The sequence below is a fragment of the Sminthopsis crassicaudata genome, chromosome 1, assembly GCF_048593235.1.
Source record: "Sminthopsis crassicaudata isolate SCR6 chromosome 1, ASM4859323v1, whole genome shotgun sequence".
Taxonomy (NCBI): Eukaryota; Metazoa; Chordata; class Mammalia; order Dasyuromorphia; family Dasyuridae; genus Sminthopsis; species Sminthopsis crassicaudata.
The window spans coordinates 226,305,877-226,332,024 of record NC_133617.1 but is presented as its reverse complement, the minus strand read 5'-3'; the positions used below and the strand labels follow the sequence as shown (position 1 = coordinate 226,332,024).

The window sequence follows — 26,148 nt, the reverse complement described above, 5'->3', positions numbered from 1 at the left end:
GGAAACTAAGGCAAAGAAGGGCTAAGAAATTTGCCTAGCAACACATGGCTAAGTGTCAAAGGCTGGATTTGAATTCAGAAAAATATAGTCTTCCTAACTCTATACCCTGCAATTTACCACCGCATCCCTATCCAGAATATCAAGCAGCAATAATTATAACAATTAGCTAGCTTTTATAAAGTATTTTATATATGTTAGGGACTGTGCTAAGTACTTTGGAAATATCTCCTTTAATCCTCACAACAATCCTAACTATTATTCCCATTTTAGAGTTGAGGAAACTGAGATAAAAGTTAAATGATTTAGTAAGGTCACATAGCTAGGAATTGTTTAAGGCTAAATTTGAACTTCCTGACTTCAGGACAAGCTCGCTATCTACTGTGCCACCTAGTTACCCAACATATCCCATATTCTAGGTGTTATGTTTCTATTTTTGCAGCCTAAGATTGAAATTGCTTTTTGTTTTGTAGTTAAGTCACACTATTGAGCTTGCAGTCATCTAAGGCTTGGTGGGGGGAGGCTCTTTTTCACATAATTTCCTGTCTATATCACCCCACCCCCCTATCCTCAACTTGAACAATTGCATTTTCAAACCTAAGAACAAGACTCTGTGTTTCTCCTGATTAAATTTCATATCGTTAGGTTTAGCCCATTGTTTCAGTTTGAAATACATATTTTTTTTTTGCCACTCAAGATAATAACAATTTTAGCACTGATCACACATGAAAAGGACAGCTGAATTAAAGGGGCCTCTCTATCTCTAATGCAAGGCAACTCAAAGCTACCCACATTCAACAACCTTACATTTAGAGATATTACATTCACCAAGTGGCTAATGTGGTAAAACATAAGTTGTCCTCCTTAGTAACCAGCACTTTCCTAGAAAAATAGGAACATTCTTTTGATACTCATTGTGATTGCCAGAACTCATAAGACAGTTCAAACAATTTATTTTTCTTTCAAATTAAATAGCATAAGATCATAAACCTTAGAGGTCATCTGGTCCAAAATCTCTCATTTTACAGATAAAAAAAAAAAAAACTGAAGCCTAGAAAGGTAACATAGGTTACCTAAGATCACAAAGGATTTGAATTCAGGTTCTATGATACTAAATCAAGTACTATTTCTCCCTTCCACAGGAAGTTTCAGAAGGACTTAAGCTCTGTATTATATTAGGTCCACTATGCTTGTTAACTTGCATTGGTCTTGTTTTGGCCAAAGACCAAATATGGAAAGGTGGAAATGATGGCTGTATCATGTCACAAGCATGAATCTGTAGAGTAAGTGTCCATTGTGGAGTTTCCTTCTACACAGATGTCAAAACAGGACAGCTATGTAGTACCATGGATAGAACATTGGGCCTGAAGTTAGATGAGTTTCAATCCAGCCTCAGACATTTTACTAGCTCTATGAGCCTGAGAAATCACTTAGCCTTGTTTCCCTCAGATCCTCAACTGTAAAATGATTCAGAGAAGGAAATGGAAAAGCACATCTTTGTCAAGAAAACTCCAAATGGGGTCCCAAAGAGTCAGACAAACAACAACAGATGTCACACATAGCAAAGCTTAAGGGAAGAAGAAGAGACTCCATTCCTCTTTGTTTCAACCTATGCTTATCTAAACAATTAGTTAATAAATGTTTATTAAGTGCCTCCTGTCTGCCAAGCAGTATTCTAAACACTGGAGATAAAATGGCAAAAGAGAGCTTCCAGGGACAGGTAGATGGTGCAGTAGATAGAATGCTGGCCCTGAAGTCAGGAGGATCTGAGTTCAAATCTGGTCTCAGACACTTAATAATTCCTAGGCAAGTTATTTAATCCCAATTGCCTTGGCAAAAAAAAAAAAAAAAGAAAGAAAGAAAAAGAAGAGAGATCTTCCAGAAAGGTCAATAGGCCCATAACTTTAGAATAGGAGGAGACTCTAGACGTCATCTAGTCTACTCATCCTTTTCCCATTTTGTAGATGGAGACATTGAGGACCAGAGACATGAAGTCATTTGTTGAATGTATAGTGTATAGAGACAATATATTGGTAACTTAACTCTTTCCATAGTCAATTATTCTAGGGGAAAATGTCATTAAATATAGAGGCAACTGTCTTCTGCCAGATCAGTCTTTACCCAAGCTTGCAGCATTAGCAAGAGTTTCTTTAGTCATACAAAACTCCATATAATAATGTAACTACTTTCCAGTTATTCTCACTCATTTTCACAGGTCAAGGCCAAAATAATACATATCTTTGCTTCAGGCATTTTCCCTTAGCCCTCTATAATGCCCTTGACTAGTTGTTTCTTTATGTTCTATCAATTGCCTTGAACCTTTCATACCCTTTGAAGGGGAAAGAGTAAGAGGCAAAGGAATGCTGAATGGCGAGGTTGGCTTTGGGCAAGATTGTGCAATAGGTGAAGTGTGTCTGTGGCCACCTTCCACTGCTTTTATCCACATTCTTTCCTGCAATCCCTATCCTCTTCCCCATGAGCCAAAAGCCCATTTTCTATAATCCTCTCCTCTGGGTCTAGGCATGTTTCAACCTCTTTATCTTTCATCAAAACTAGTCCCTTCCTGTGCCATATGTTTTCAGGAGCATAATCCTCATTGACTGAGAGATTAGATAGTAACTTATTTTACAGATGAGGAAGTTGAGGAAGCCTTTCCCAAGGTTACTGTGCAACAGTGACTGGTAATGACTTGAATAAGATGATCTCATCTATGCTAAAGTGTCCCCTTCCCAAATGCCATGATGCTTGGATGCAAAGAAAATTCTAAATGTATATTAAGTCCCATAAATAGGAATGATATTGCTGCATATTTCAAGTATGTCCAAATGTAAAGTATTGTTGGCCAGTGAAGATCAAATCATACTACTTGGGTAGGCTACATTATATGTCACTTAAACACAAGCCATTCATATATGATTCCTGAGTTGCCCAATTCAATGACCTTTTCACAATTCTCATCCTCCTTGACCTCTCTGAAACCTTAACACTGTTTCACTCTCTTCTCCTTGATTCTCTCTGCTCTCTTAAGTTTTTGGGACCCCATTCTCTCCTGATTCTCTTATCTATCCATCTCACTTCTATGTTCCTTTCCTGGATCTTCCTCAGATCACACACTAACCCATAGCTGTCCCTCCGTTGATCTCATCAACTCTCACGATCTTAATGCTGACATGGTATTGTAATTGGCATTACTATGCTGACATTCTCTGTCCCAGCCTCTCTACTGACCTCCAATTCCCCATATCTAAAACAGTTGGATCTTAACCTGGTAGATGGTCCAATTCACCTTAAATTCAACATGTTCATTTTCTTTTCTCCCTTGTCCCTTCCCTATCTTTTGTCTACCTTCCCGATTACTGTGGAGGGCAACTCCAGTCTATCAGACTTGCAACCTGAAAGTCATCTTGGACCCTCCCTCCTCTTACACTCCAAATCCAATCTGTTGTCAAGGCTTGTCTGTCTTTTCAAGGTCTCTCAAAGATGCCCCCTTCTCTCCTCTGAAATTGCTGTGACTCTAGTGCAGACCCTCATCACCTCAAACCTTGATTACCCCAATAGCGTGGTGGAGTGGGAGTCTGTCTGCCTAAACTCTCCCCACTCCAATCATCATTTAGTCCCCAAAGTGATTTTCCTAAAGTGCAGATTGGATCATGCCACTCTAACCTACTCAAACTATAGTGGCTCTCTGTTGCCACCAGGATCAACTATAAAATGCTGTCATTCAAAGCCTTTCTTGATCTAACCCATTTCCCTTTCTAGTCTTTTTATACCTTACTCCCTGCCATTTCAATTTAATGCCATTGGCCTCTGGCTGCTCCAAAGACTCAATAATCCACCTCTTGACTTCCAGCATTTTCTCTAACTCCCCCTCCACCCCCATGGCAGAAATGCTCTCACTCCTCTGCTCTACCTATTGACCTCTCTGCCTTCCTTTAAATCCCAATTAAAATGTTACCTCCTACAGGAACTCTTCCCTAATTTCTCAATTAGGCCTTGAGTCCTTTAAGGGCAGAGATTGTCTTCTGCTTCTTTTTGTATCCAGTTGTGGTTTTTTTTAGCTCAATGCCTAATTCATAGTTGGCACTCAGTAAATGTTGGTTGCTATGAACTTTGCAGATAATATGTATGTTATGTATATAATAATATCATAGATTTTGAACTGGAAGAAACCTTAAAAATCCATAGTCACATTTTTATTAAGAATCTAAGACTCAGAGAGATGAAATTATCCACACCAAGGTTAGGCAAATCAAGTCAACAAACATCTATTAAGCTCCTTATATTTGCTAGTCACTATCCTAAGTGCTGGGGACACAAAGAAAGAGGAAAAATATAATTTCTACTCTTAAAAAGTTCACCTTCTAACATGCAAACAATCATGTAGAGACAAGATAGGGACAAGATGACTCAAGAGATAATGAAAAAGGGAAAGGAATGAAGCATGAAGTGGGACCAGGAAAGATTTCTTAAAGAGGGTAGGATTTTTAGCTGAGATTTGAAAGAATTCAGGTCATTCTGGAGACAGAAATGAGACATTAGTAGTGAGACCCAATATTTTAATTCAGACACTCCAAGAAGTATATATATACATGCAATGTGTATGTGCATATGCATGCCATATATATGCATACATAAATATGTTTACTAATATCCACAGAGAGATGCATGCATGCACAGTGACAACATACACATGTTTCTAGTGTGTATATGTGCATGTGTACATATGGCTATACATAGATGGTGTACTTGTATCCAAAATGTGTGTGTCATATATTGCAATAGGGAGTGGATCTTGACCTGTGATTTCATCAATATATGAAATCTGGTCTGTAAACTACTTCTACCTTTGCAAATAAGCATTTTTCAAATAGCTTCTAGACTTACATCTACATTTATATTTACATTGAACATCTAGAAGTTATAATAATTAACCAATAAACATTTTTAGGTACCTATTAGGTGCCAGGCACTGTGCTAAGTGCTGTGGATACAAAAAAAGAGGCAAAAACAGCCCCTGTTCATAATGAACTTACAATATAATGGGGAATGCATCTGGCTACTTATTATTTTAGGGAGGGAGAGAAGGGCAGAGGGCAGGATAGAATTTAGAACTCAAAACTGAAAAGTTTTGAAAAATATTTAAATGTTTCAACATGTAATTGGGGAAAATATGTTAGGGAGAAAAAACCCAATTTAATGGGAGAGACAACATGCAAACAAATATATACAAAGCAAGCCATATATGGGATAAATTTGAAATTATCCAGAGAGAAGGCACTGTGATTAAGAGAGAATAGAGAAGGCTGCCTATAGAAGGGAAGAGTTTAGTTGGGATTTAAAGGAAGCCAGGGAGGCCAGTAGAGTATATGAGGAAGAACATTCCAGGCCTGGTACAGACAGAAATAATGCTTGGAGCCAAAAGACTTGAGTGACTTCTTCATGAAACAGGAAGTGCCTTTTGATTAAAGAGAATGGGAATAAGGAGTAAGGTGTAAGAAGCCTGGGAAGGTGGAGGGGGAGGAAACTAAATTATAAAGAGCTTCCAATGCTAAACAGAGCATTTTGTCTTTGCTGGAGGCAATAGGGAGCCACTGGAGTTTATTGGGTAAAAAGGATGACATTGTTGGACCTTTTCTTTAAGAAAATCACTTTAGAGGTTAGAGAATAGATTAGAATGGGGAGAAACTTGACAGGCCCAAATCACCCAGTCAGTGTTAGTGTTATATTACACACTGGCTGTTTAATATCTCAAGATCTAAGCTATTCTCTAAAACTCAGAGTTTTAGAGGGAGGAGTTTTCCACTGGGAGATCCCTATACCAATGAGATCATAAATTGTGACCAAGCCTCCCAGATGATTAATAGAATATTTTATTTGAATAAAAATCCAGTCCCATTCTCTTATCTCCTAAGTAATCCTATGATTTGGGGACATAACCATCTTCATATTTGGATTGCTCACTCTCTAAAACATAGTAGGAGCAAGAAACAGGTCTCACTTCTACTCTGGAGTGAAGATAATCAAGAGACTACTTAAACAACTAATCTTTAGAAATTCTAATTCAGCACCAGACAGCTGTTGTTGCTGTTTGTCCTTTGTTGGATCAGAGGACCAATGACATCACAAGGTTGATGTCTTGACTTGCAAGTGAATAGGATTTAAGTGAGGCAAGAGTTGTGCAAAGTCATCAGCCCTACTCTCCTCCTGAATCATGGCAGTCCAGTGACATAGGTCAAGATGACTGATGATGGCCTTAGATGTTGTGGAAGACTTCAACCCTTTTAATCTCATTCACTAATTAAAGTCTAGGTAAAATTGAAGCAAAAGAAGGGCTATTTTGCTTTCACAAAAGAATAAGTCTGGTAGGGGAAGACCCTCAATTTCTGGACAGAACAGAAATCTGAGCCTTCAAAATCCAAATAATGATCAAGGTTTAAAGACATATCCAAGTAGCCCTATTTGAATTGATTTTCTCAAAGCCTGATAGACAGTAGTAGAAGCAGATAAGAGATCATTGGCCAGGAAGGTTAGTGGATGGTGGGGAAAGCTGATCCTGGCAATATTTGAATACCAAGTGACCCATATCTTAGAAGCAACTAACAGTACGAAGACCAAAAACATGACAGCATAGTAATCTCACAAAACTCATGAGATGAAGCTAGATTGTTATATATTTTTTGGTAGACCTGTTGTTAGATTGTCAACTTGGACTCATGCTGGAATAAGCTTTCCCTGAGTGGAAGCCTAATCAAGCTACTAAAGTACTTGAAAACAAGAATCTCTTTACTTGGGCATCTTTAAGAGAAGCAGAGACACTATCAGGAAGAAATTGTGGAAGGTAAACCAGCTTCAATGCAGGAGAGAGGCCTAAGTGGCCTCTCAATATTCTTTTGGGGTCTCTGATTTTATAGCCACTGAGCTAAATATGTTTCCCTCAGAAATGTGCTTGACTTACATGCTTGGTAGATATAAGTGTTCTCCAGATGTCCCAATAAGTGCCACTATGAGAGGAACAGCAGCTAGCCTCTCCATATTTTCTCCAAACGCCACAACTTTTATTTGCTCATCCTCTCAATCAGAGAATCACACTATGGATAAGTCATTGGCCTCTGAGGGATTGCCAGCTGCAGTAGCAGTGGTTTGACTATACAGCAGGCATTAAATGAACTGGCTATCAGACAATCAATGTGCTAGAGTGAATGTCTTCAATTCAGGTAGAATCTTCTAGCCCATTTTCATAACTCCCAAATATACTGAGAATCTCTTATTTTTTCATTCATTTATGTAGTTCTCCTAGTTCTTAACATGACTTCTCTTTCTAAAGCATATTTATTCTCTCAAATGCTATTTTTTCACCATTTAGGTTTTACATACTTTCAGAAATTTTGAAACGGAAAAAAAAGTCTTAGAGATCATTCTGGATACTCTTTTTTTGTTTGTTTTTATATATTTTCTTTTTCCAAATACATGCAAAGATAGTTTTCAATATAAAACCTTGCAAAATCTTGTGTTCCAATTTTCTCCCTCTTTCCCCCCCTCCCCTAAATAGCAAACAATTGAATTTAGATTAAACATGTGCAATTCTCCTAAATATATTTCTATATTCATCTTGCTACACAAGAAAAATCAGATCAAAGCAAACAACAAAAAGTGAAAATAACACACTTTGATCCACATTCAGTCTCCATAGTTCTCTGGATGCAGATGGCACTTTCCATCCCAAGTCATTGTTGAAAAGAGCCAAATCCATCACAGCTGATCATTACATAATGTTATTGTAGCTGTGTTCGTTGTTGTCTTGGTTCTGTTCAGTTCATCTAGCATCAGTTCATGTAAGTCTTTCCAGGCTTTTCTGAAATCTTCCTGTTGATTGTTTCTTATAGAACAATAATATTCCATTACATTCATATACCATAATTTATTCAGCCATTTCCCAACTGATGGGTATCCACTCAGTTTCGAAACTGGATCCTCTTTGTGGGTAGCTGGGAGAAGCAATGGATATAGAACTGGACCTAGAGTTAGGAAGATATGAGTTTAAATCAGACCTCAGACACTCTACCTGTGTGATCCTAGGCATGTCACTTAAGCCTACTTGCCTCAGTTTCCTCATCTGTAAATTGAGATGGAGAAGGAAATCAGATATTCCAGTATCTTTGCTTAAAAAAAGCTCAAAATGGAGACACAAAGAGTTGGTCATGACTTGATAACAACTTTTTTTGTGCGTTCCTAAGCCACATCTTAGCTCTCAAGAAACTTGAGTTGACATAGACTTACCTGAAATCACAATGTTCGCTACTGATAAATCGGGGTCTAGAATTGAGGTCTCTAAATCCCAGGACAATGTTGTTTCTATCCCCCATCCTATTTCCTCCTTAGACGGTGTGCTAAACTTGATGTCTGGCTATTCTGGAGCTTTTTTTCAAGCATTTTGAAACAATTAACTAACATTTAATTACAAAAAGTGAAAAATTACTAAAAAAAATCCAGCATCATCTCTGTAGGTGAGGCTGAACTGCCTCATATTTCTATATCAAACCACCGTTTTTCTTCCCAATCAGAGGCATCTGTTAGACTCTGCTCAGCCAATCAAGTATTTTTTGATCACCAGCTAAAAGCCTAGAACTATGCTAGGTGCCTATAGCTCTATGGTATATTCCTTTCCTTTAATGAGCTTAGACAATGCTACATTGCTCTAAAGCAGGGTTTCTTAAACTTTTTCTACTCCTTACCTCTTTTTGGTTGAGAAATTTTTCTATATAGAATACAAAATAGGTATACAAATCAAATATTTACTGGTAATGAATCATAATTTCACGACCCACAGTTTAAGAAGCTTTCCAGCCTAACACAAGTCCCCAACATTCCCAGGCATGTGGAACCAGATTAAAATTTGGCCATTTAAGTTTTTTAGCACATTTATCTCTTTTAATGTTAACATATTTCTTTGTTCAACATGTAAAAGGGGAAAAAATGCTCCTGTAATTTAGATCATCACTAAAATTTCCATCTGTAGTTGCAAACCACCATGCAAACTAACCTGCTATATTAAATCCAATGTAAGAACCTGGTGGTAGATGACAGGGGGGAATTACCAACCAGAGCTTCAACCCTATCTATATGCCAATTGCAGCTTGGCATAATTCATGGATTCCATGTCATTTCCATCATCAGAACTCACCAACATGCCAGAAGTTTAATTTATTTTTTTTGATGAATACAAATGTTGTGTATTTCACATTTTGAATTTTTATTTTGAATATGTGACAGCAGTGAAAACGTGAATTTTGGCTGCTCAATCAGTTTTAATCATGTGCTGCAACTAAAGAGATATTTTGATAATGACAATGATATAGCTTCTGCCCCTCCCTGACTGCCCCCAAAGATAATGACAAATTATCTTGCTCATCAGAGGCTGTGGAGAAATCTTTTCAGGAAATGAACATAGACATCACAGGTAGCAAAGACTTCAGACCACATCTGACTTTCCTGAAACTATCCAAAGCACCTGCAGTGAAGAGAAAGGTAATTAAATTGATTCAAGCCTTTCTACTAAGTATTCTTTTTTCAACTTTTATTCTGTTTTCTTCTTTTTGATAGCAAAAATATTTTAAAGGTATATCATTCTTGATTTGTGTACATGTGTATTTGTATATCTATACACCCATATATGTGTATGTGTATATATATATATGTGTGTGTGTGTGTGTGTGTGTGTGTGTGTGTGTGTGTGTGTGTATATATGTATGTATGTATGTATGTAGGGTTTTTGTTGTTGTTGTTGTTGTTGTTGTTTTGTTTGGTTTTATTTTTGAGATTTCATCCCTTTCTCACCTCTGGCTATAAGTACAATGGCGACTCACAAACCCAACCTGAACCCACCCACTCCCAATCTGTGACTTGCTCCTTTTTGCAACCTGAGCTGATTCATACCTCCTTAGGCTGCCTTGAACCCATCCCCCTTTATCCATCCTCCAGGAGTTTATTATATTAATGCAAGATTTAGTGTAGACACCAATCTTGTTCTAGACCTACTAAGAACTCCCCATTCAAGGGATCCCCAGTAGCCAGGACTGCAGGTGTGTACTATAACATCTGACTTGTCCTTGATATATTGAAGATGTTCATTGAGTCACCATCAATGTGTTGAGTTGGTATTCTAATGGGATAACCTTAAGTCCTATCCACACCATGATCTTATAATTACAGAAGCAGACGGTCAGATTCTTGGGTGAAGTTTGTGGCCAACAGAGAATTAGTCTCAGTTGGAAGTGGGAAATGAATCTGTGACCCTAGATTCATTAATGTCATACCAAAACCAACAGCAGCAACAGAAGCCTTCCCAGCAACTAGCCATATATTTAACCTCCTAACCTTGTGATGGCATTTTCTTATCGAATGAAGGTAAAAAAATTTCACACTTGGGATCTTCAGATATGAAAGACACAAACATGTCCTTAATGTGTGTGGCTACAACCTGCTTGGGATCTAATGTGATTCTATATTTGCTTTTGTGGTCAAGATTTCCTGTTATATTAAGATTGTGAGATCATTTATTTCCATTATCAGAATGGGGTTGGATAAAGCTTTAGCTTTAAGTGAGGGGGAAGGGAAGGAAGAAAGAGGAGGGGGAGACTAATGTCATGTTGGAATACAGACTGCAGAGTTTCTTTTACAATTATAAATATTATATGAAGTGCTGATGTAACCTTTACTGCAGCATGACATGGGATTTGGCTGTCTTTATGACTTACACTTAAGTCTCTGATTAGATTAGTCTTCTCCCCAGCAGACTATTGTCCTTCACATTTGCAAGAACACTCTTTTATTTATTGGATCAATCTAATACAAACCTAGCCACTACAATAACATCCATTCAAACCAGAAAATGTGTTGCAATAAGGAAATTCCCCTATATTTTTGCACCATAAATGCCTTTAAGCTTGCATATTCGTTTGGCTAAGCAATATACCAAATACAAAGTGTCGAATGCCCCATACTCAGTGTTATTGTCTTTCCATGAAGAATTTGATTTAAGTTCCATTCATGTTGCATAGAAAAAAGAAAGTAATGGGATTTTAATGACTTAAGTAGTTTGTTGGGATCACAGATAGCTAAATACAATAAACTAAAGGACAAATTTAGCTATAAGGAAGAGAATTAGATTTTCTTTTTCTTTCTGTTTTCTATTCAGTAACATATTTTTTTGTGTGAAACTTTTCAATTCAGTAATTTCCAGGGAATTGATCTAAATTGGGGGCTTGGGGCTTCACTATCACTCTTTTTTTCTATCCTATTCTATTGGTGAGCAACTTTTCATAGTGAATTTAGAAATAGTCTATTTGGGTGCTTATACCTAACTTTTAGAAATTAATATCTTTAACATTAATTTAGAAAATAAAGAATATCATTTTGCCTTTTAATGATTTTTATAACAAAATCACTTAATGACAGGATGGTGAGGTTTAATCTTTTTTTAAAAAGTAACATCTATTAGGTAAAAGCATAAGTAGAGCTGGAAATTAAAATGCTCTATTGCTATCATGTCAAGCAAATAAGGTGCCAAAATATTGTTCTAGCTATTATGATGCCATCTACTGGCTATAATTACATTTTTATACACTGAACCATCATTTCAGTGCAGTATCGAGGAGGATATTTATGTCACCCATAAGTGAAGTTGTAATAGTTTGCTTTATTTCAAAGCTGTATTAATGGCACAACAGAGTTGTCAACTTCAGCCTATACACTTTTTTTTTTTAAACCTATCATAAATATGAAGGGTCCTCTTCCGATTTTATTTGTATTTGCAAGTCCAAAGCTGCTGCTTTACAAAGACCCTATGTAGTGGATGGATGTGAGGGTTATTGCTTCACCGATCCCAATCCTTTCCAGATGTGCCTTAGTGTATTGACATCTGGATATGGTTCCATTGTGATTGTACCTCAATACATTTTGCAAAAGCAGTCAGATTCCAGCTGCTCACCACATAGGATATGGGCAGTATGCCAAATGGCATGCTTCATGTGCTATTGAATAACATACAGTCTCCATCTGCATTTCTGTGTTTAAGAATAATCAGCACTGGTGTCCAGCATACATAGAACCTTCAGGGTTGAAATAGGGTTCAGTTTTTCACATTCCACACCTGTAGATTCCAACAGGAGGACCCTTCGAAGCAAAATTGTTTTAGTTGCTTGTAAAACCCAAAGTGTCATCGCCACCAAAGTAGTTTGTTATTAGCTGTATTGGGGAAGAACATTATGGATTAAAATAGCATTGTCTTCAGATTTTGTAATTGGGATAAAATTAATTTCTGTAGATAGTTTCTCTAAAATCTTAGAACAACAAATCTATCATATAGGTTTACTTGCTAAAGCTTCCTGCTTGTCATTCGAAAATAGAGTTCGCCAAAGGAGCAAAAAACAAGAGTAGCCTTCTAGAATGCAAGAAGGGAGTCTTTTCTCATAAGTCAAGAAAATAGATCGTAGTCAACTAGCCTAGCAAAGAGGACTTCTCCCATCGAAAGGCAAAGGAAAGAATGCCTTTCAGTGGTGAGGGATCAGCTGGCCATGAGGAGGAGAGTTTGCCATTTGGGAAAACACTGACAAAATAGCATGCAGAATCCATGTCTCATCCATTTAGTCGCTTATTTGCCATAACTATTTTGTGTGTCCTTATGCTCTATCCTCACAAATAAGATATAAAAATGTAAGAATCAATCTTCTCCAAATTGAGAAGGATTAAGGAAGACATAAAACATGTCACCCTCCAAAAAATATCCATTCTACCAGATGCAAGCTGTGACAATGAATAGTTTTTAATTAAAAGGAACCAACTGAAAAATATTAATATATAGTTTGGAAGCACACTGGGGATATCTCAAACTCAGGAAAGTGACTATTCAGAGTGCAAATAGAGCCAATTTTAAAAATTCTATATTTTTTGATACACAGATCAGACTTCAACTCAGTCTTAATAACAAATTACGTTGGGTTTTATAACTTTCTTACAACTTTCATAAATATGGTTTTGCACACACGTATATACATGCACACATATACACAGACTTATTTATGTGTGTATATCTATGTGTACATAGATATACACACATATAAGTATAACACACTTTAGTATATTATTCATGTGAATATATACATGCATATACACACAAATATATGTGTCACACATAGGGACACACTATGTATACACATGTGTGTACATATATATACACACATACAGCTATATATAAATACAGATATGTATATATATAACTATAATATACATGGATATGCCATATAGACATATATATGCATATATCTGTATCAATATATATCTATACTTATATCTATCCATTTTATCTATTTAAAATTGATCCTATGGAAATGCTTTTTTTGAAAGTTATAAAACCCAAGGTGTCATCACCACCAAAGTAGTTTGTTATTGGCTGCATTAAGATTGAATTGAAGCTTGGTTTGTAGGTCAATAAATGTAGTGCTTTAAAAATTAGATAATTTATTTACACACACACACACCAACTTTCTGGAAAAAGGAAGGATAGTGTTGTTAGATATAGAAAGATTCTATTGTATAGGTTAGGGACTTTGATTTTTCTCATCCATTGTGTATAAATTGATTGACATGGGCTATTGTGGATCAATTACGGAATGAATCGGTTGCTTTGGACTATACTGGGTCACAGCCATCCTTTTTTTCAGACCTGTATAAAGTACAGTTAGTTGCAAAGTTGGCATGTTCTCTATAGGTTAAAACTATTATTCCCCCAGCTCCACTGATATCAATTTGAGATCTTCCAACCACAAATCTATAATTGATACCATTAAAAAAAGATATTGTACTGCTTCATAGATTTAGACCTAGAAGAAACTTTAAAGATGATCTAATCCAACTGTTTATTTTATAGGTGACAAAACTGCAGTTTAATGACTTATACAAAGGCCCCACAGTTGGAAAGTGATAGTATATTTTGAATACATTGTTCTTCCCACTATAGCATGATATAAAAGAAAATAGAACTTATGCTTCAAAAGGAAAAATTCATGATTCTTTCTCATTTTTACCACTTAGAATCGTTTTCAATCTTACCAACATCCTATCTCCTCAGTCTTGACCTACCTTCACAAAATAAGCTATAAATTCTTCCAAGAAACCAAAGCATTGAACTGTTTCCAAGAATAAGAAAGCACCAGGTTCCTTTCTCCCCCTTCTGGAAAAGTACAAGAAGAACAGACCATGTTATACTGGGAGGCAGACACTCTGGCACTGGGCAGTCAGAGCTTGCTGCAAAACCACAAGCTTTCCCTCAGTGATTGGGCCAGAGGAGAGGAACACATTTCTGATAAGGAGTTGAAGTTTCATAAGAAAAGAAATCACATACAATGGTCAACAATAAAAATGACCCAAATATTTGTGTGGCTTTTTCCCCTCTTATAGGTCAATAGCAATTTTTACATTTTTGTTTTGGATGAACCTTTCCCAGTTATTAAGATATTCCCAAAGAAGGTTTCTAACTACCTAGTATCCTGCATGTGGCAAGAACCTTATTTTCTCACTGAAAGTCTATCATGTTTGTTTCTTTTCACATAGTTTGATGGCAATCTAATTTGCTTTCAGAGTCACCAAATACTAAATAATTTGGATGTTATGAGATTTCCTTATTTCCCCTTCTTTTCTCCTCAAATGAATTCAGCAAACATTTATTGATCACCTACTGTATTGGACTTTGTACCTAGATACTTGGGTTACCAAGATAAAACTGAGGGACAGTTCCTATCTTTGTATTGTATCCAAAGGTGGGGAGGGGCACAGTGGAGAGGTAGGAAGGGGAATATGACATGGACACAGATAAATCAATAAAAAGTAAATGGAAAGCAAATTGAGAAGGGGGAGAGAGTGTATGTGCTCTCTTCACAATTCACCTGCTTTGAATCTAATTTCCAGAGAGTTGATTATGCTAGTGCTCAGTGTATGCCAATTTATAAGAACCTCATAATGAGTTTTACTGTGTAATTGGCCATTGTGTTTCATGGGGAGAAATTGTGGGAGTTTGTAGAAACAAAATGACTCATACAACTGGACAATGAATGTATGATGAGGTTTATTATACAGGTGAAAAATTAATGTGAGGACACAAAGAATGTGATAATGAACAATGACTTTTATCAGTTAATAAATGTAGAGATTTCTGATATATAGTAGCATGTACCCTGGCTTCTCCTAGCCCAAAATTATTTAATCAGGCAATATATTTTTTAAAAGGAGATGTAATTTTACTTGTCATTTTAAATGGATGACCTTTATAACTCTTGGATTGGAGAATAGGACCAATGCCTATATTTATAAAATAGTCATGTTCTTTTTTTTTTCTTTATTGGGTCTGTGATTTCACAGCATAAGAATCTTCTGGAAAACAATTCCTTTTATCAAGTCAGATTGATAACTTTTTTTTTATTTAGAATTTTTTTTCACAGTATATCTGCATGAGTAATTTTTTTTATAATATTATCCCTTGTATTCATTTTTCCAAATTATCCCCCCTTCCCTCCATTCCCTCCCCCCAATGACAGGCAATCCCATACATTTTACATGTGTTACAGTATAACCTAGATACAATATATGTGTGTAAATACCATTTTCTTGTTGCACATTAAGTATTAGATTCCGAAGGTATAAGTAACCTGGGTAGATAGACAGTAGTGCTAACAGTTTACATTCACTTCCCAGTGTTCCTTCTCTGGGTGTAGTTGTTTCTGTCCATCATTGATCAACTGGAAGTGAGTTGGATCTTCTTTATGTTGAAGATATCCACTTCCATCAGAATACCTCTTCATACAGCATTGAAGTGTACAGAGATCTTCTGGTTCTATTCATTCACTCAGCATCAGTTGATGTAAGTCTCTCCAAGCCTCTCTGTATTCCTCCTGTTGGTCATTTCTTACAGAACAATAATATTCCATAACCTTCATATACCATAATTTACCCAACCATTCTCCAATTGATGGACATCCATTCAACTTCCAGTTTCTAGCTACAACAAAAAGAGCTGCCACAAACATTTTGGCACATACAGGTCCCTTTCCCTTCTTTAGTATTTCTTTGGGATATAAGCCCAGTAGTAGTACGGCTGGGTCAAAGGGTATGCAGTTTGATAACTTTTTGGGCATAGTTCCAAATTGCTCTCCAGAATGGCTGGATTCTTTCACAACTCCACCAACAATGCATCAGTGTGCCAGTTTTCCCACATCCCCTCCAACATTCATCATTATTTGTTCCTGTCATCTTAGCCAATCTGACAGGTGTGTAGTGGTATCTCAGAGTTGTCTTAATTTGCATTTCTCTAATCAGTAGTGATTTGGAACACTTTCATATGAGTGGATATAGTTTCAATTTCATCATCTGAGAATTGTCTGTTCATATCCTTTGACCATTTAAGATTGATAACTTTTAATGCAAATTCTATCCAGGCCAGGGTCCTAAACTTTTTTTGTGTTCTTGACCCTCTTAGAAATTTGGTGAAGGCTTTGAACCCCTTTTTATGACTTTTCATGAGAATTTATATTCTATATAAAACAGGGAGAGAGGGAGGGGGAAAGGAGGAAAGGAGGGAGAAGGAGGAAGAAAGAGGAGAGAGTGAAGGAGGGAAGGAGAGACTAACATTTATTATATAGAGTCTAGATCCATATATTAGTAACCCTTATTCCAGTGGGATTCTATAGTCTATAATCTACATTAATTTGCCCCTAAATTTAAAAAAATCCAAAATTGAAGAAGTTATATAATCCTGGGGTCTATTCTGGCTCTGACTCAAGATTCACAGAAACTCCAGAGATTCAGGCTATCCTGAGATGTAACTAAAGGACTCCTGTAACATGGGAGTGTCTAAACCCAGACAACGTTTGGCAATGAGGTCTGAAAAGGACAAGATGATGAGAAGTTTAAATGCCCTATGGGGACAGGATTGAAGAGCAACAAACATTCAAACAGCCCCAGTAACTTTTTCCTGATTATGTGCTACTAACACCACAGGACATATTGCTAATGAAGTTTAAGTGCAGTTAATTTCCACATAGGTTAACTAGAATTATTTTCTTTCCTAATCACACACAATTTGCCTAAGTCCAACCATCTCTATTATGGATTCAGTACAACTCATCATTATTATGAAAGACACTTCCTCTGCTATTGCGCTTGTTCAATGAGTGGGTATATCTTGCTATGTGAATAATAGCACATTTATCTTTATATTATTGTTCAGTATGTACCAACTTCTAAGAGTTTCATATTGAGCTTTACTGTATAACCAGCCATTGTGTTTCATGGGGAGGAACAGTGGGAGTTTATAGAAACAAAAAGAAGCATACAGTATCACGTGTATGTATGTCCATATTTTTGTTTGTGTATATTAGTCCATCTCTTCCTCTAAAATTTAGAGTTTCTAAGGAAAGGCTTAAATCCTCTCTTTTGGAATGTTGCATAATACCTATTATAATGCTCAGCAGTGTGAGTAGTTTGGCAAATTACATTAATTTACTAATTGATTTTACTTAGCTTCTCAGAATCTCAGAATGGGGCAAGCCTCAGAAGCCAGTTCCTGAACAAGAATTCCCACTAGAAGATATCTAAGAAGCAGTCTTCTAGCCTTTGCTTTGAAGATTACCAGGGGAAAGGGAAACCTAGTAGCTTCAGGGACTTGAGGATGAAATCATTTCTTACACCACACCTAAATTTGGCCCATTATAACTTTGACCCAATCATTGTTCCTGGTTCAGCTCTTCATAGCCATGGAGAACAAGTATAATTCTTCTTCCACCTGATAGCACTTAAAATACTTGAAGACACCTCTGATGTCCTCTGTCAGTCTTCACTCCTCTAAGCTAAGTCTTCATGATTTCAAAACCCAACCTAGTTGTCCTCAGTCAGTGACCAAGTGAATCAGTAAACATTAAATACTTGCCATGTGACAGTTCTAAGCTGTGGAATCCCAAAAGAAAAGGCAGTTCTCATTCAAATAGGGGTACAATATTCCAACAACTATAAATATAATATATACAAAATAATGAGACATAATCTCAAAAAAAAAAAAGCTAGTGAAAGTACTAGCTGTGGGAAGAACTGGTAAAGTGATCTACAGAAGATGGGATTTAAAGAAAACAGAACTTGTAAGGACAGTATGATAAGATGCTTAAGTAGAGAAGAAGGACACATGTATAAGATGGTATTGTAGAGATAAAAATGGTGAATAGGCAATGAAAAGACATGGAATGAGAGAGTGTATTGTGTTCAAGGAACAGCAAGTTTGCCAGTGCTGAATCATATGATGCACGGAGAAGAATAAAGAGTGAGATGAATAGAATAAGAAGGTAGGAAACACTCAAGTTGTAAAGGGCTTTAAAAGACAAATAAAGAATTTTATATTTTCTCCTAATGTGACAGGGTAGGATGGTGCATGTTCAGCCTATATGCTATACCAAGATTCTGTAAAGCTAGTAAAATCAATTAGTGAATTAATGGAATTTCCCAAATTCTCCACTATGATGAACATTATAATAGATACCATACAACATCCTAAAGGAGGAGAACTAAACCCTTAAGGACTTCCTTTAGAGTTTAGAGATAAACGAATATACACAAAGAGAAATATGTACATTGTTTCAGAGAAAATTTTGGCAAATGAATGTACAAGTGGACAGAAAAGTGAGATAAAAAGACCAATAAAAGGTTACTATAATACCACATGTATGAGGATCTGTAGAATGGTGGATGATTAACTGGAGAAGAAGGACATGTTCATGAGGTGCTATTGTAGAGATATAAATGGCAAGATTTGATAATGTTGGATTATTAAGTGTGAGTGAAAAGTCAAAGATAACACAAAGGTTGTGAGCTTGAGTGAATAAAATGATATTGGTGTCCCCTACCAATAATAGGAAAGTTGGAAAGAGTGGAGGATTTGGGAGAAAGGTAGCAAATGCTATTTTGGATGAGCTGAGTTTGAGGTACCTACATCTGATGGTAGTTGCATAAAAGCTGCTGGTGATGCAGGATTGGAGAGATTTCTCAGGAGAGAAATTAGGGGTCTGGACATATAGATCTGAATCATCTAGAGATAGTAGTCAAATTCATAGTAGATGATGATATCTTCAAGCAAGCTTTGTGGTTCAAGTTAAACTTAACGTGTTTTCGCTATTTTGAGGGGCATTTGCCTGATAAGAGCAGTAGAAAGCTGAAAACCTGTCTGATTCAAGAAGCTGTCTCATCTACTGCACTTTCCAAGCAGGTTGTGCTACAAGCAGGGGCAAGGGCAGCATCAGTGTTGAAAGGGTCTGAGGCAGAGCAACCTGAGCAGTCTTCAGCTATTCTAGACATAGCCTCTCCTGGTAGGTGTCTCTGAAGGGTAATTATCTTGTGCATTGAACATCTGTTCTATGTCAGTTTAAAAATGTAGCACTCAAAATTGAAAACAAGATTGCTGATGTGGTCTGACCACAGCAGCAGGACACTGGCCTCTTTTATCCTGGATGCTATTCCTCTTTTAATTCAGCCTAAGATCTTATTAACTTTTTTGACTGCCATATCACACCACTGACTCATATTGAGCTATCAGCCCACTAAAAACTTATATAAATGACTGTCTAGCCAAACTTATTTTATTTTCTACTAAGTGAAGTGAAGTCTTGGAATTTTAAGTATAGGATGTCACATTTTGTGTCTATTAAACATATCTTTTTTGTATTCAGTTCAATATTCTAGATTATCAAAGTCTTTTGTATTATCTTCAATTTTGATAAGTATGAAATCTTTGCTTTAATATAAAATCATCAACAAAAATGTTGCCCAAGGACAGAGCTTTGGTTCACTTCAATGAAGAACTCCTTCAAAGCTGACATTGAACAAGAATGTTGTCATGGGTCTAGCAATTCAATCAATTCTAGTTTTATTTATCAATCATTTAAGACACACCTCCCTTTTCCTACAAGAATAATTATTACTACCACATCACCCTGATCTGCTAGTATAATAAACTTGTCCAAAAAAGAATATCTTTGGTCAAATGAAATCTTAACAAAGCTATGCTGGCTTTTTTTTTTTTTTTTTTTTGACCACCATTTCCTTTTTAAATGTCTATTAACCAATCCATGAATAATACTTTTTGGACTTTTGCCATGAACTCAAGTCAAATTCAGTGGCCTCTAGTTTACAAACTTTATTCTCCCTTCCCTCCCTCCCTTCCTCCCTTCCCTCCCTCCTTCCTTCTCTTCCCTCCTCCCTTCCTGCCTTTGACATTTGTCTTTCTGAAGTCCTGAAATAAGTACCTCTTGCCCTTCACTATATTCTTTCAGAAACCACTGATAATGAATCCACAATCACATCTGCCAGTTTTTCAGTACTTTAGCATGTATTTGATCTGGGTCTATTAATTTGAACTTGTCAAGAGCAGCTAAATGCTCTTACTATCTCCCCCATTTCCTTGGATATCAATTCCCTATTAACCACGATGGATCCAAACTTTCAGTTATCATCATCCCATCCACCTTGAGCAATGATTCTTTCTATCCTTTCTTTGATCTTCCTCTTTTCCCCATCCTAACTTTAAAGAATTTTGTTGTTCTCTTACCTTGCTTTGCCAAGTTCAGCACATTCTGAGCTTCAGCATTTCTGACATTCTAACGGGACCATGACACTTGAGAATTCATCTTCTGTTATCTGCTCTTGCTTTTATCTTCTCTGCATGCCTTTAAAACTTTGACAAGTTGGTTGATAAGTTCACATTTTACTCACATGGGTTTCTTTAGCCTCCTTTTCTTTTCATTGGAATTGTTTCTTTTTGGGGCTTGAGAATTTCATCTTTAGAACTTCCCATCTGTCCTAGATTTAATTCTCTTGCAAAATTGTATTCTATATCCCCACTCTCATCCCTCATTCATAGGGATACCATGTATCCTAGGTATTTTTAAAATAAAAATATTTCACTTTCTGTTCCTTTATATGTGACAGTGACTGCTTTGAGGGTTTTTTGTTTGGTTTGGTTTGGTTTTTTTGTGGGGGATGGAGAGGGTAGAGGGGGGACAATTAGTTAATTTTTTATTTTTAAAATTCAAAATCAAATATAATATTTCTATCATTATCTAAATCTTAATGGTGTAGAGTGTCAAAGTCATATGTTCTCGAATTTATGTCCTAGAAATATAATACTAATTGTTTTTCTTCTTTTAGGGCTTTAGAAAGATCTATTCTGAATTATATAAAGAATATGAAGACTGCCCCTTTGGGATTGAAGTCTTTAGTCAAATCGATCTTTGCTCCATGCATAAAAAGAAGCAAGAATCTGGATATTATCACTGTGAATGTACAATTTCTGTTGCTTCTGGGAACACAAATGAGGCCCAGAAACTACCCATCGAGATAGAGTATTTGGAAGAATTGTGTGCTCACATCTCTCCTGACCCTTGCTCAGAAGCCAAAACCACTGAATGTTGCCGCTGTATCTCTTGTATAGCTGAAGATGATGAAAAATCCACTGAACATGTAACCTCACCTGGGGCTAGATGTGAGACAGCAGACCATGAGACAGGTGCATTAGTTTCAGATGAGATCTCAGATGAGATCTCAGATGAGATAGATGGAAAGGTCTCGCTTTAAGTCATTTCCTGAGATGTTGCCAGTACAACCAGATGCAATGAAGAAAATAGATGAGAGATCAGGAAAAAAAATGAGACTGACAGATGGTAATTTGCAAAGAGTTGAATCAACAGTAATTGTACAGATCAGCCTGCCTGCCCAGGATAAGGTAGAACTTGTTCCAATCCTCAGCTAACTAGAGGGAAAGCCACAGTGCCAAGAGGTTCTCTAAACTGACCCATAGGGTGTTCTCTGGACCGAGATGACAACACAGAAACTGACATGTGCCACTTCTTTTGAATGCCATCTGGAGAATAAATTACTTTGTAAGCCACATCAGAAATCATCTGTTTGTAAATGAGGTAACAAAAACAAAAGTGAAATCCATCCAGGAATGTGGAGGGTCTCAATCAAAAACTAAAGAAATCCAGATGACAGAATACTGCTTTTGGCAATTTCAAAAGACAAAGCTGTCTAACTATCGTCATCTATTTATTTGCCTGTATATTTTTGTGGACTGATTTCATGTCTTTTTTTTTTTTTTAATCCAGGACTTATTTTCTGATTTTGGAAAAGCCAAATTTAAATCTTTTGGAATTGTATTTTATTCCAATCATTGAATGATAAACTCCTCAAAATTGAATGCCTCTGACCATTTAAGAGGATGGAGGAAATGCTATTGTTAGTGTCTCACAGTGCCATAACCAAAATGAAAAATGTCCTCCTTTAAATATTTGACTTGAGTTGTTGAGAGGAATTGTAATCTTTCTTGGGTAAGGGAGGGGCTCAACATTCCACTTGAAATTAAAAAATGCATTCACAAAATAAGCTGTGAAGACTTTGTCATTTTTAATAGTAATTTTTAATTTGTCTCAGAAAAAAAAATTAATATTGAAACCAGTAGATGGTGCTAGTGAATACCAACTGTCCCTGAGATTTAGCCAATGATGGAAATTATGGAAGACTAGAGTTTCAGACTAAAGATGACGGTTAAAAAAAAAAAAAAAAATCTATTACAATTAAGAAGCAAGGAAATGGATTTTGGAAGGAAGTAAAAATCAGATCTCTAAAGTATCTCTTTTCTCGAATATTGAGCATTGGGTTACACTGGTCTTTATGAACCTGGAGAATTAGTGTTTAATATCAATATGTGCATTTGAGACTAAGTGTCCATTACAGTGATTTTTTTTTAGAGCAACTCCTATAAAACTGGCTTATAAAACTGGCTTATCCATATTAAGAAGGCAGCAGGTGGTGGGATATTCATCAAGCATTGACAGAGTACGGGTAGGCTAGCAGCTTTGCAGTTCATGTAAATCTTTATTAAACTTCTGTGTTTTCACTGTTTGACGTGCCTTTGCCTGGCAGGCTCTGGAGTAGGCTGAAAACCATGTTTGCACGTTTCAGGAAGCCGGCTTGTCTACTGCATTAGCCAAACGATTATACTGCAAGCAGGGAACCAGGGGAGGTAGGAAAAAAGGGGGGGTAAGGAGGCGGTCTGAGGCAGAGCAGCCTGAGCAGTCCTCAGCTATTCTAGACACAGCCTCTCCCTGTAGATGTGTCTGAAGGGTAATTATCTTGTACACCCAGAATGGGAACAAAACGGAAAAATTTGCCTCTTACAAAGTGTAAGAGATTGTCTTCCCCACTGGTGGGAGTCTTGAACTTATTGCTTGAGCTCTAGCTTTGCTTATCCTGTGTAGTCTCTCAGTCATTTTCTTTCCCCTCCAGATGAGCTCTATATTAAATACAAGTGACTGAGGAACAATGACTGAGTGTTTAATAATTCATATCTGAAGGGGGAAAAATAGACAAGCACATCTTATTGTGATGAACACATTAAATGGATGTATCCTAGCACCCAGTACAACTATAAAATTACCCTAGTACTGGGAGGAAAAAAGAAAATGTTTGTCTCCTTATTTATGGTTTCAGAGAGAGCCAAAAGCAAACTTGGACTTTCTGTCCTGGAAGAAGTTATGAACTTTGTAGTTTAAACTTAAGGTCTGAACTTGAATAGGGGAGGAGGGAAGGGAAGGAAGTTGGGCCCCAGAGACTCTTTGCTTTTTATCTGAAACCAAGGGGCACTCATTGAAACTTAGGCTAATGGAATGGAAAGGTTTTCCCTTGGGAAAGTGAGCTTCAGTATGTAACATCAGCTGTGAACCAGAAGAGTATATCCTTAACTGGCATTTCAATGTGAAATGGTGGTTTTCATAGCAAGTTTGCATAATTCAGGCCTTCTATCCCCTTGGTGAAAATGTGCTGAGTCTGGAACTTGCTCTTTGAGGTTTTTGCAAGAAAGAGGTAAGTGTGTCTACAGTCTTGGAGTTACTGGAAAGAGTGCAGGCCTTGGAGTCAGATGATCTGGATTAAAGTCATTTAAATTTTCCTAATTCTCTGTCTATAAAATGGGCAGAATAATACTTTTAATGTCTAACAGGGTGGTCATAAATCATAAAACACTATATAAATGTGAGCCATCATTACTAGAATCTCTACTATTTTCAGCTGAGCCATTTTATACATTTACCTGTTTATCCATATAGACACACACACATAGGCATGCATGTGTGTGTAATAAAAAGCAGTAATTCTAAAATGCTGATAATTTCAGGGCACTGTTTCTCTTTCCTACATAGATGATTTGTCACAGTACTTGATCATCTATCAGAAGATGGTAGCTAAGATTTCGGTAGCAACTTTGACATTTACAAAGTGCTTCACATATACATGCACACACGCATTAGCATTATCCCTATTTTATACATAAGTAAACAAAGTCAATTCTAAGTTTAATGAACTGACATAGGTACCCAGCTCACCAGTGACAGAGTGGAGGAATCTAGTTCTTCAGATGCAGAAGAATCTACTGTATATTATTTTAGATTTAGAGTCAGATGGGACCTAGGCAGGACCCCAGCAGCTTTCTTGTCCAAACCCCTTCACTCTCCTCCATCTACTTATTTAATCAATCGGTAACCAAGTTTTGTTGATTCTATTTTTAAAAATCAGAAAATGTTATTTGCCAAGCCAGACAGGGCAGGTGTTAACAGTGGATAGAATAGTTGGAGAGACTTATTTTCCTGAGTTCAAATCCAGCCTCAGACACTTCCTGGCTATGTGATACTTATGGGCAAGTCACTTAACCCTGTTTGCTTCATCTGTTAAATGAGCTGAAAATAAAATGACAAACCACTCCAGTTTCTTTGCCAAAAACAGCCCAAATGGGGTCATGAAGAGTCAGACGCTACCGTAATAGGCTTTGGGAATACATCTTTCCAATTATCCCCTTCTTTTCACTTATACAGCCCATAGTCTAGTTCAGGTCCTTATTGCTTCCCAGCCTAAACCTTTGCAATAGCCTCCAATTATTCTGCCTCCATGTAGTCACCTTCCCAATCCTGCTCCATACAAGACGCCAAAGTCATATTCTTAATGTACAGGTCAGTTAATGTCATTCCCCTGCACAAGAAGGCCAAATACCTCTCCTTTCCAATACAAACTCCTCTGACATTTAAAGCCCTTTACAACTTGGCTTCAACCTACATTTCCAACTTTTTATTCATTATCTTTCATCCTTTGGTCCGGCCAAAGCAACTTTCAGACTTGTTTCTCAGACTCCATTCTATCTCCTGAGTCTGTGCAAATGTACAGTCTGTTCCCTTTACCTGGAATGCTTCCCTCTTCTGTTCCTTGGAAACTTAGTTTAATTTAAAAACTCAGCTCCTACCTGAGGTCTTTCCCCTTTTCCCCAGCTAGCTGCTAGTACCCCCATAAAATTAGCTTGTATTTACATTATATAAATGTTGCACATGCTTAATATATAATTGGCTTGATATAAGATTGTATATTTCATAGGAGAAAAAGACATTTAAATATTTCCTTTCCATTCCTAGTACTGTATGTGGAATATAAGGGCTTAAATAAGCTTGTTGAAGAATTGATTCACCTAATTTAAACTTTTTATTTCCTCCAGCACCTAGTGCTCACCAGTGGGCATCTAATACTTTTTTAAATTTAATTATACTGAAAATTCATACTTATTAAGGAAAGTGTAAGGATGCAACTCCCTGTTTCTCCTAGAATGTTAAACTTTGCTTCAGTTGTTCTGAGGGCCACAACCACAATGAGAAAATAAGAGAAATTCCCTTTTTAAAAATTGGCATTTTGAATCCACTTAAATATAAAGGTATTATTCATGTAGTGTGGGTTGTAATTTCTTGATTTTTTATTATTCTTTTTCTCCAATTCTCTATATTTGATTCAGATACCTCTATTAGAAAGGATAATATGCCAGTAATGAAAGAGATACATAAATGAGGAGATAAAAGGTGCATGAGACATTGGTTCTTTGAGACCCTTTTCGAAGCTAAATTTGTTTTGATGTTATGTTATTATGATAGTAAGGTCCAGAAAGAACTTGAATGCTGGTAACATGGCATTGTGGTATCTTGGGCAGAGCACTGGGCTTAAGTGAAGAAGATCAGGGTTTGAATATTACTTCAGAAA

General features: G+C 36.7%; 1 protein-coding gene across 2 annotated transcripts in view; it reads left to right on the top strand.

The window, feature by feature from the left end:
* LOC141547068 (uncharacterized) overlaps positions 1–22,464 on the top strand; it is an 80,513-nt gene extending 58,049 nt beyond the window's left edge. For both annotated transcript variants that reach the window (XM_074275414.1, XM_074275405.1), the window contains exons 7-8: positions 9,410–9,522; positions 21,232–22,464. In XM_074275414.1, the coding sequence (XP_074131515.1) occupies positions 9,410–9,522; positions 21,232–21,657 (539 nt within the window). In that variant the 3' untranslated portion in view covers positions 21,658–22,464. The remainder of the gene's footprint in view (positions 1–9,409; positions 9,523–21,231) is intronic.
* The last annotated feature ends 3,684 nt before the right edge of the window (positions 22,465–26,148 follow it).